General features: G+C 38.4%; 2 protein-coding genes and 1 pseudogene across 7 annotated transcripts in view; 1 reads left to right on the top strand and 2 right to left on the bottom strand.

The window, feature by feature from the left end:
* Nucleotides 1–12,258, bottom strand: part of LOC141445385 (GTPase-activating Rap/Ran-GAP domain-like protein 3) — a 324,516-nt gene that overhangs the window by 264,063 nt on the left and 48,195 nt on the right. The gene's annotated exons all lie outside the window — the stretch shown is intronic.
* LOC141438247 (uncharacterized) lies at nucleotides 393–3,417 on the bottom strand. Its single transcript, XM_074102046.1, has 2 exons — nucleotides 3,215–3,417; nucleotides 393–1,308 (listed from the first exon to the last, which is right to left on the bottom strand). The coding sequence occupies exon 2, from the start codon at nucleotides 1,296–1,298 to the stop codon at nucleotides 393–395; it is 906 nt and encodes a 301-aa protein (XP_073958147.1). The 5' UTR covers nucleotides 1,299–1,308; nucleotides 3,215–3,417.
* Nucleotides 5,602–10,165, top strand: LOC141438317 (uncharacterized; annotated as a pseudogene).

Here is a 12,258-nt window from a genome sequence, read left to right as displayed (position 1 = left end):
TTGTTTGTAGGGTCACCGTTGCAGTCTGTAAAATGACATGGAATTATTAATGTGAATAGATGTGTGAGCCACCTCAGATTCTTGCTCAAAATCCTTACTGGTCTTGGGCACAACGCTTGGTGATGATCTCCTTTGCAGTTGTAGCATGATTTTTTCCATTTACAATTGCTTACAAAATGTCCCATGCGGAAAACATCTAAAACACCCGTTTCCCTAATTTTCTTTTTCTATCAAACAACTGTTTTGATTTTGTGCATTCGTTATTGTAGTGAGCTTCATTGCAGAAGATGCAACTAGTTTAGATCTTTTCTTGACTGGGCCTGAAGAATCTGGATTTTTTTCTTTTATAATTGTTTGATATTTGTTGTCTTTTATTATTGCCCCTACTGACTTTATGCTCTACTTGTAGTACCGCTGTGGATGATATTGGCGGTTTGAAAACACTGTTGGTGTTGGCTGTCCTTACGCTCCGATGCAGTAATAATTCGATTCAAAGTTTTTCTAATTTCCGGCACAGTATTCTGTGGATCCAAAGCCATATTTAGCTCATATAATGTTTGATCTGGGAACTTGCTCTTGATAGTAGTTCTAAGATGATTGCCATTTACATCCTCTCCTAGAGTTTCTAGGACCCGGAGGTGGTGTTCAATGGAATTCAAAGTGTGGCGGCAATCATCATGGTTCAGAGCTGGTACCAAATCCTTTAGGGCTTCATGGTGAGCATCAATCAGGTGATCTTTGTTGCCAAACTGTCGTTGCAGAGCTTCCACTGCTATAGCATAGTTCTTGTTCGATATGTCTAATCCATTTACTGCTTCCAACGCTTTTCCCTCCAGCGAGGCCATCAAATAACTCAGTTTGTCAACATCATCCAGGTTCCTTTTATCAATTGTTGCCTGAAACTTATCCCAAAATTGGTGAAACTGAAGAATGTCACCTGAAAATTTTGGAGGGGGAAGCGTAGGCAACTTGGAGTGGTGTGTTTGGAATGCAGACTTTTCAGTTGTGTGGATCACGAGTATAGCTTCCAGTTCAGTCAGAGCATCATCAGCTTCTAACTGTTTCGCTGTAGATGTTGTAATCAATTCATCAGATGGTACTTTAGTTTTCTCCATGTAATGGTTAATCCCACAGGAGTATCGATCAATAGCAGTTTTAAGTTTGATTTTTGTTTTTATTAAGTCATCCACATTGACCCCCTGTGTTCTAGACTCATTGAGCAACTTGGTTGATTCTCTGAGTATTTTGTCCAAGTGAGACTCTATGAGACTCAATCTAGTCTTCAGCGTTTCTTCCATGATGACGCAACTGGAAAATTTCATATTAAGGAGTTTATATAATTTTCATGTTTTAATATATATACCTATCAGCACAAAACCCGGCCCACCCTGAATACAAATTTAGCTATTATTGCGTACATTTGAGGGACGGATCTTTTGCTGCTCAGTATATATTCACTTCATTCAGGTTTATATTCAAAATATTCACTTAATATTTGTTACGCGTAAACTAAATCAGATGCTTTCATATTTTGGATGTATATGTAAACAGTAACGTCTTCCTCGGCCTCAAGGGCCTTCAACTGGGTTCCCAGTTTTACATTTTAAACATTATTAGACATACCTACTATTAACTCGTTTCAAACTAAAATTTTCAATCGTGTATTTTGTTGTAAAAATGAGACGACGCGTAATTAGTAGGTAAGTACTATAATAATCTCCTTTACATTTGTTATTCTTCCTTTTACACCATTTTTACACACAGAAAATTCAAATTTGGAAAGAGGACGCTAACAAAATTTGCTTACCTCTATAATTTCTTGCGATTTGCCAAAGAGAAAACTTTCTTGCATTACGCATGTAACAACTTCACAATTTACTTCGTTGTTAAGGCTTCAAAAAGAGGAGTCACCACTTTATGCACCTTTTATTTACAATTATGCACAGTAACAAAAAGCCGAACCAAAACAATCACAGAAAATATTTTCCGGAAATACGACATTTGCAAATTTACAAACTTTATGGAAACTAGGCCAAAGTGTTACACGGCCCGATTGAAAATTGGCGTCCTCAACGTCAAATCCCTGTAATTACAGTACTGTACTGTGACAACTTACATTTGGTCGGATAGCGGTGTTCCGGTTGGAGTTGCCAGTAGTGAAATTTCTAAAGGTGCAACCACACGACTAGCTTGAAATGACAATTATATTTATTCGACACAATTTTATATATATTTTTTTTTTAACGCAAATAAAACAACAAATTAATGTAGCGATCACTTTATTTTAATCACAATTGACCTCACTTCTTGTCACTATCTGTATATTCGAGAAATAGTGACAATGGTTTCTACACTGTCAATGTGGGTCAATTTGACTAAAAAATAATGACTTTCAAATTCATTTTCATGTTCTGTTTCTCAACTTTCTATATTTTCCGTCAGAATTGGAGTCAATTTCAGAGAACGGTTCCGTGATTAAATTCGTCACGAACCTTTTAATTCTTTACTTAAATCAATGATAGAGAGTATCGTGATTAAATTCTTCACATGCCCTCAAATTCGATTTTCCAGGTTTTCTTTCCTAAACCTAGGAAAGCAGCAGCGTGATTAGATTCGTCACGAGCATTCAAATTCTTAATTCACTTTCCTACGCATAGGAAAGTACCTAGCAGCGTGATTAAATTCGTCACGTGCCGAAAATTCGTTCTTCAACCTTCATATATCTTATGAAAGTAGCGCCATGATTTTAAATTCGTCACGCGCCTTCCTTCCAACTCTGACAGAACAGAACATCTTACACTATTTCTTCGTTTTGAGATAATTTAATCTTACATATCCCAGCATAATCTACCATTTTGTCGCGGAGTAATCCTAGGTTCACAGTAAAATCTATAGCGACAACGTATTTAGTCTAGAATAGTCTAGATTTCAGGTATATCAGTAAACAAAGCATCTTACTTTCAACTAGGAATGTGTACCTTTAAAGTACGCACATTCCTTTCAGCAACGGAACCCTCAGGTTCCTTCGGAGGACCTCCCAACTCCCCTTATAGTCCATCCCAAGCCACCAAGAGCCTGGCACTTCGAGCTCATTTTTACATTCAATTCATGTTTCAATATTCTGTGCCATTTCGGTTGCTTTCATTCAAACTTTACTTATATGCTTTGTCTTCTGATTGCCCATTCATATTTTTCAATAAGACAAATTACTCACTGAACTGCAGGTGTTGAAATTCAGCCGGACTTTCCAGGCACTTCAAAAACTCACCCTCCTGGTCAAGCTTATTATTTCTTCTATATTTTTTATTCCCCTGCAATCGTACCAACATTAGCATCCCTCAGTAGGGTTACTAGCACACAAATTTATTAAGATGTGTCTCTACTTACAGTTTTGATGTTCTCGCGACAGTTCGCGACAAATGTTTCAGCATTCGCTCAAAATAATAGCAAAAACATACAGTACCTACAAACTACAGTACGTCTATCTAACAAAGTTAACATGTGCACCGTGCCAAGGATCAGCTAGAACCGGAGTTACCTCCAGTTATTTATTTTTTCATTTATTTATTAATTCAAATAAAACAACAAATGTTCCAAGAGTCAGTAAACACGAAAATACTTAAGAAAACTATGTTACCAGTAGTTGTGTAACTTCCACTCTAGGTATATTGTGTCATTAGAACAAAAAAAAACGAACATAAGGAAGCTGCCAACATTAAACTCACTGATTGAACTCACGATAGATGAAACTCATTAATGTCACTGACAAATAAAAGTCAATTAAAAACAAAGTTTTCCATAGACATTTTGTCATTTTTGGCGTTTGCCTACCTACTTTATTAGAACGCATTGAAAAGTTTACTTTCTTCTCTAATTTTGTATTTTATTTAATAAGTACCTTACCCATATATGTAAGTCAAAAAAATGCTCGTAGCTTCTTCTTCTTACAAAGTTCGCTACGCTGACATCGTAACCCTATCCTCTCGCCTTTTTTTACTCCTGTTATACAACCTATTGCATAAAATGCTATTATGATCTTGATTCTTAACGTAAGTACTTTGTCTGATTTATCAACTCTCTCCTAAAACTTTAATTGAAACATCAAAAGGCCCTCGCCCACGGCGACTTTTTGTAGCGATGTTGTTTGTTTTGTAAACGCGCGACAGCATCGCTACTAACGCGCGTTAGTCGCATTCGCAACGCGATTCAAAAGCGATGCCAATGCGCTACTAACACGTTAAGCATCGCGACTATCGATGCAAACGCACGACCGTGTCGGACGACATCGGGCCGGAGGGTGGGAAGGGAGGGAGGGTGAAGTGCGACAGTATCGTTTTTGCATCGCGACTGAATCGTGGTTATGGGGGTTAGGGCACGCAGCTGGCGACCGCATCGCGACTGTATCTATGCGAACGCGCGACAATATTGCTTCCAAAAGTCGCCGTGGGCGATAGGGCTCATCAAAGTCTTGCGTCTTTATGATTTTTAACCACCGACGCGAAATGAGGTTTGATAACAATGTCTGTTACACCGTAGCTCTCAAACGAGTGAACCGATTTCGATGCAGTTGATTACAAGCTTTTATTTACTTAGTTTCACGTGTCCCGTTGTCTGTCTGTCTGTAATCAAATCTTGCAAGTTAAATTTGACCAACTTCCAGTAGTCAGATTAACTTGAAATTTGTAATACTTATGTAAATCGCGTGACAATACAATAATCTAGTAGTGACAGTGGTAGTCCAGCCAGGATCGCCTCCGCAGGACGGAACTTTTCAACGGTTAATAGCATCGACTTGAAATTTGGTATGCAAATGTAGTGTGGTGACAATGTGCGTACAGTCTACAAAAAGTACTGTCAGCAAAAAAGCTTGTATTAAAATGTCATTTTTATGCTTAGGTTAGGTTATGTGAATTTCTTTGCGGTGATTCTTAGAACCGCTTCCGTCATTTATGTGTTATTGAATTTTTAAAATAACATTAATTTTTAAATTTTTCTTATTCTTCTGGTTAATAATAATTGGTTTTCCTGTTACTAATGTACTAAACCTTCATTGACCTCAAAGGTCTAATACACTTAGACGTAAGAAGAGGAGTGAACATTGAAAACTTTCTTGGATCTTACATATTGAGTAATTCAATCTATCCGTAACCCGATTCGGATTCAGAATCAACGGAGATCTTTCGAACTCAGACCGTACCTATCTAGGAAATCTAATATATTATCCTTTGCTTTACGCGTAGAAGCATAAGGTCTTCGTGTATGAAAGAACTTTTTTTAAATCCTGCTGTGAAGCAGCAGTGCTTGCACTGTTGTGTTTCGGCGTAGAGGGTAAGACAGCCGGTGGAAATACTGGCACTTGAGTATCCTATCTTAGGGCTCTAGGTTGGTAACGCATATGCAATACCCCTGGCTGTTGCAGATGTTTATGGGCGGTGTTATCTCTTACCATCAGGAGACCCACTTGCTCCGACTGCCCATCCAGCGAATAAAAAGAATAGATAACTATTAAATAAATTCGATTTAATCTTATAATACCTATTTAAAAGTTTGTAGATATAGATGTTACTTTGTTGCGTAGTTTTATGGATTAGATACAATTTTATATATATGTAGGAATGAGTGATATGCTGAATGACTGATTGAATGTGATGATCGAATGAGAGAGATGGAGTGAATGAGTGTCGAGGAGAAAGACGTAAGACGTGTGTGCGAAAGGACGTGTTGCTTTATTATTTTAACTAAGATTGTGTTTTTTTTGAGTTTCTTTTGAATTATATTTTATCTCGCCAACTAAGGTGTTTTCTTAAAGTAAAACTCTACAGTTTTTGGGGGCTCGTCCGGGATCACAGCGATCCAACTGGATTTTTTAAGACGACGACGTGTTCATAGAACAAAAGACGACGACGACGGCTCACGTCAAACGAAAAATCCAGACGACGAAAATACGATTGAAAATAATTTGTGACGAGGAAAATGCCTAAAGAAACAAGACGTAACAGTCGGCGAGTAGAAGTTGAAGATTATTTTGAAGAAGCGATGTCATCATCACGAGGGGGCGGTGCCATGTTACATCTGACAGAGGAACTGGTTCCAAAGTTCTCCGGCCAGGATAAGGCGTATCCTGCGACCAAGTGGATCCAAGACGTGGAAGACAATGCCGAGGTGTTTGGATGGACGCCGGTACAGCAGTTACTCATGGCAAGGCGGTCGTTGACAGGTACTGCGGCACTATGGTTACGCGCTGAGAGGATGTACAAGACGTGGGATGAGTTAAAAGCTAGTCTTTTAAAGGAATTCCCCTGATACCATTGACAGCAAGACTATCCACGAAATGATGAGTTCACGAGTGAAGAAGTCTGACGAATCGTGCATCGACTATATGCTCATCATGAAAGAACTGGGTAAACGTGGGAAGATGCCCGATTATGTCGCGATCAAATATATTATCGACGGTATAAGAGACGACCCAATGAAGAAAATGATGTTATATGGAGTGACGACATATTCTGAGTTAAAAGAAAAATTCAAAATTTACGAGACGATCAAAGAAGATTCGAAGACTAAGAAGACCCCAAATTTGCCTATCCAGGAAGTTAGAAATAAGCCGAAAAGTAAGTGTTACAGTTGCGGAGAGAATAACCACATGTCCAATGAGTGCCCGCACAAGCCAAAGGGACTAAAATGTTTCCGGTGCAATGAATTTGGTCACATTTCATCGCAATGTGCATCGACGGCAGGTACAAGTAAAAGTCACCAAAGGCAAAATGGCGGATCAGCGGCGAGTCACATGTGTGTTCAAAAGAATTCGAATACAACGGGAAATAACAACATTCCGAACGGGAACAAGAGCGAACGACGGAACGAGTTCGGAACTTCATTCGGTTCGGTCAAGATGGCGGCAATGACGGCGCCACAGGAGACGACTGTAGCGAATGACATGAGTGACAACAACAATGTCAACGAGGATGGCGGACGGCCGACGTATAATCGTAAACCGATGAAAGAAATTATTTTATTTGGAAAAAGTATTAGTGCATTGATAGACTCAGGAAGTGACATAAATTTAATTTCGATTGACTGTTTACAAGCTTTGAACGCGCCAAAATATGAACAGAGCGTGATTTCTTTGAGTGGACTTGGTTCGACGCGTGTTTATTCGTTAGGTTTGATTACAACAAACATTTTTATAGATGGACAATGTTTCGAAGACGTAGTTTTACATATTGTGCCTAGGAATGTGATGCCGTTTTCTGTAATTTTAGGCCAAGATTTTTTAAATAATGTAACGTTTGTTATGGAAGGCAGTCGAGTACTTTTATTAAAGTCTAGTAATGATTGGTACCGTAACTTTATGTGTAGTTTTTGTGTTTCCGATGTTATAGGTTACATGAAGGATCCAGAGTTACAAGAGGAGGTAAGACAAGTTGTTGAGACGTATCGGCCTAACAAGACGAAAGAGGCTCCAGTTCAGTTGCGTATTACATTGAAGGATGACGTCCCGGTTGCGCAACGACCACGACGGCTGGCTTTGGCCGAGCAACAAGAGGTTGAGCGTCAGGTGAAACAATGGCTAGAAGACGGGGTGGTTCGGGTAAGCTATTCCGAATATGCTAGCCCATTGGTGCTTGTCAAGAAGAAGGATGGTAGCACTAGAATTTGTGTTGATTATCGACAGATAAACAAAAAGATGGTGAAAGACGAATATCCGCTGCCAGTCATAGGAGATCATATTGATAAGCTGGCAAAGGGAAGGGTGTTTAGTACAATTGATTTAAAGAATGGGTATTTTCATTTGACAGTTCACGAAGACTCTGTCAAATATACTGCGTTTGTGACACATAACGGGCAATACGAATTTTTAAAGGCTCCGTTTGGTTTATCGGTATGTCCAAGGTGTTCACAAGATTTATTAATGCGATTTTCAGGATTTGATTGAGATGGGAATTGTTCTGATTTTTATTGATGACGTCATTATAATTGCAGAGGACGAGACACAAGCCGTTGAACGACTTAAGTTAGTACTAGTAAGAGCATCTCAGTATGGACTCGAGATTAACTGGAAGAAGGCGCAACTGATCCAAAGGAAGGTGGAGTACCTTGGTCATGTTGTGGAGGACGGAACTGTGCAACCAACACCAGAAAAGGTAGATGCTGTGGTAAGATTTCCTCAACCTACTAACGTGAAGCAGTTACATGGATTTGTTGGTTTAGCATCGTACTTCAGGAAGTTTATCCAAAACTTTGCTCTTATTGCACGACCTTTAACAGAATTGCTTAAGAAAGATGTTGATTTTACATTTGGTGAACCTCAGAAAGCAGCGTTTAACATATTGAAGAAGGAACTGATAAGTAAGCCTGTATTAAGAATTTTTGACCCATGTTTGTACACAGAATTGCACACGGATGCATCGATGTACGCAGTAGCTGCTATTTTACTTCAACGATGTCCAGATGACAACCATATGCACCCAGTGTATTATATGAGCAGGAAGACTAATGACGCAGAACAGAAGTACACGAGTTACGAGCTTGAGGCTTTAGCAATAATTGAAGGAGTGAAGAAATTTAGACATTATTTATACGGACTAAAATTTAAAATTATTACTGATTGCCAGGCTTTTGAGATGACGCTGAGGAAAAAAGATTTAACTACCCGAGTAGCTCGATGGGTATTAGTACTACAGGAGTACGACTATGAAATAGTACATCGTACAGGATCTCAGATGAAACATGTTGATGCTTTGAGTAGATATGTCGGAGTAGTTACCAGAGAATTCCATGAGCAGATCAAGAAAGCTCAAGAACTAGATTGTGGTTTAAGGGCGATTCGAGAAATTTTGAAAGAAAAGCCATACATGGATTACTGTATGCAGAATGATATACTGTACAAAGGATTGCAATTAGTCATTCCACAGGGAATGGAAGGTGATATCATAAAAAGAGTACATGAGAACGGGCATTTTGGAAAAAAGAAGATGGTGGAGTTAATTAATAGAGATTATCACATACAAGATTTACATAAGAAGATAGACGAGTTTATGGTCACATGCATTCCATGTCTGCTGGCGACTAAGAAGAGTGGAAAACAAGAAGGTTTTCTTCATTGCATTGATAAGGGCAGTATTCCATTGCACACACTACACTGCGATCATATTGGACCTTTATCTGAAACAAAGAAGCAGTATAATTACATACTTACGATTGTTGACGCATTCACGAAGTTTGTTTGGGTATTCCCAACTAAAAGTACAACGGCGAAAGAGACATTGGACAAGCTAAGGATACATCAACAAGCTTTTGGTAATCCTTATAGACTTGTTACAGATCGAGGAGCTGCGTTTACGAGCAATGAGTTTAAGGAATATTGTCAGACGGAGAATATTCAACATACGCTTATTACGACTGGAATTCCAAGAGGAAACGGCCAAGTTGAAAGAATCCATCGCATTTTGGTATCAGTATTGACGAAGCTGTGCATTTCAGATCCAGGACTGTGGTATAAGCATGTTGCGAGACTGCAGACAGCTCTTAATAGCACGTATCAAAGAAGTATAGATACGACACCATTTGAACTGATGTTCGGAACGAAAATGCGAACAAAGGAAGATATTGAAATATACGATATGTTATTGCAAGAGGAACGAGATGCTTATATCTGTAACCGAGAGCAGCTACGATGTTCAGCGAAGGCGCAGATATTGAAGGTGCAAGAAGAAAATAGACGTAACTACAATAAACGACGCAAAGTTAGCACATTGTATCATGTTGGAGATCGTGTGGCTATCATGAGGACGCAGTTTGGTACATGTTTGAAATTGAAACCTAAATTTCTGGGACCCTACCGTGTGACAGCCGCGACGGGCAAGGACCGGTACGACGTAGAGAAGGCAGACAGTTCGACAGAAGGACCCACTCGTTCTTCTACGTCAGCTGATTACATGAAGCCGTGGCCTAGGGGTCAATGAACTGCGGGTCAGTCAAAAGACGTTATGCTGCACTGCATATAAGGTAGAGTTTTTATTTCTTATGTTTTGCGGTTTCACGAAAAGTATTCGACTGACTGCCCCATAAACGATTTTTTTTGATAAAATTTTAATGATTCGGCTTTGTAAATTATATGAGATGTTTATGATGAGGTTTTATAATGGTTTGATGTTGAAAAGACTAATAAGGCGTTAATGCTAAGAGTTTGTTTCTTTGTTTAGTTTGATGAATGACGGTTTAGTTTTGGTTTATTATGAGCCAGTTTAAAGATGTTTTGCATTGTGTAACTTTAGGTACGGTGTGCCTGAGGACAGGCACAAGCAGGAAGGCCGAGCTGTAGGAATGAGTGATATGCTGAATGACTGATTGAATGTTATGATCGAATGAGAGAGATGGAGTGAATGAGTGTCGAGGAGAAAGACGTAAGACGTGTGTGCGAAAGGACGTGTTGCTTTATTATTTTAACTAAGATTGTGTTTTTTTGAGTTTCTTTTGAATTATATTTTATCTCGCCAACTAAGGTGTTTTCTTAAAGTAAAACTCTACATATGCAATACCCCTGGTGTTGCAGATGTTTATGGGCGGTGGTGATCTCTTACCATCAGGAGACCCACTTGCTCCGACTGCCATCCAGTCGAATAAAAAAAATTGTATAACTATAATATAAATTCGATTAATCTTACTAATACCTATTTAAAAGTTTGTAGATTTATTAATGTGTTACTTTTTGTTGGTTAAGGTTTTATGGATTTAGATACAATTTTATATATATGTCGGCGGTTGATCGTAAAACCCGCCAAATCACAAAATATCTAGGCATATCGGGAAATGGCACCATTTCGTGAATTGGCTGGTCGTGCTGAGTCACCAACTTCGTGCTAGTAGGTACCTAGAAAAGTATTTTCAAGGGTTTTATAGTCGGTTCCAATTTTTGTTATTTTTTTACTTTTTTTTTGTGATGAAAAATATTGTATGTCGCACGGGCGTTACTAGAATTACGAACATCGACTCATTAAAGCCCTCTGTGTTCGACTTCGGGCTTCTAATAGACTCTCGTTCGTAATTCCTTATTTACCGCCCTTAAGACACAATGTACTATTACGGTCTTCTTCATCAGGTCCAGTTTACCAAATGATAATTTCTGAATGTAAATGCTTACCTTAATGCTATTAATGCCAAAATCGCCATAGGTGTGCCTATAAATATAATGGTTTCGTTGCTTCGTTTAAAAGTGTGTGCAAATTTCACCGTGAAGTTCCGAATGTCAAGATAAATTAAGTGGGTATAGCAATATAAGAATGATTATATTAGGATCACATTGTACAAACAAATTTTAGAGACTCCTTAACTCAAAAAATCTTTTTAATTTAAGATTAGAAGCTAAGGTTAATCAAGTAATTATGCAATATTTTTATTAAAATAAACAGTTTAAAGTTTGAAGTTTGAAGTTTGATCATCAGATCTTGACTTGGTGACAATGGGACCACCTCAAAAGAGTAAGTACTCTTTCGAATAAATAAATAATTTTGAAAATCGGTCTACAACTGACTGAGAAATCGGTGAAATACATAAAAAAAACAAACATTGGAACATACAACCTCTTCCTTTTTTGAAGTCGGTTAACAAAAATTACGCGACCGAAAATATGCGACACGCAATTCGAAAAATTACGCTTGGCTGGTTTCATGTTTCACCCTTATCCACCATTTTTCTGAAAGTTTCGTTGTTATAAGTAGTTACGTTGTTACATTGACTTAAGTGACAGGGCTGTTTAATGATAAAAGCCTTGTGCCTCGCATTGTGCCTCAGAGTAGTAAAGAAATTTCTTAATCGACGTTACGTGAACACATTTCGCTTTAAGCGAAAAATGAAGCACCCTGTTAATCTGCATCATCTATCGTAAAAGCGAACGATGTTTCTTTATCGTCTAACGTGGCAATTGATTGACGACGCCACTTTATTCCTCACACAAAAATACGTAAATAATGAACGAAGTAATACGTTGTAAAGATCAATACTTCTGTCGCTAAATTGAATACTAACTTGTGACTTACTTGTTTATCTTGCAATTAATGTTTGTGATCGTGTTTTTGAAGAGAGAGGTGTTAATAAAGTTTTGTCTTAATCTTTCTATTATTAGATACTAGCTTTTTCCCGCGGCTTCGCTAGCGTGGAATTCGGTTATCGCGCGCTGTTCCTTCGGGAGCTGTGCTTTTTCCGGGATAAAAAGTAGCCTATGTCACTCTCTGACCCATAAACTATCTATATGCCAAA

The sequence above is a fragment of the Choristoneura fumiferana genome, chromosome Z, assembly GCF_025370935.1.
Source record: "Choristoneura fumiferana chromosome Z, NRCan_CFum_1, whole genome shotgun sequence".
Taxonomy (NCBI): domain Eukaryota; kingdom Metazoa; phylum Arthropoda; class Insecta; order Lepidoptera; family Tortricidae; genus Choristoneura; species Choristoneura fumiferana.
This window is presented reverse-complemented; position numbering and strand designations above follow the sequence as displayed.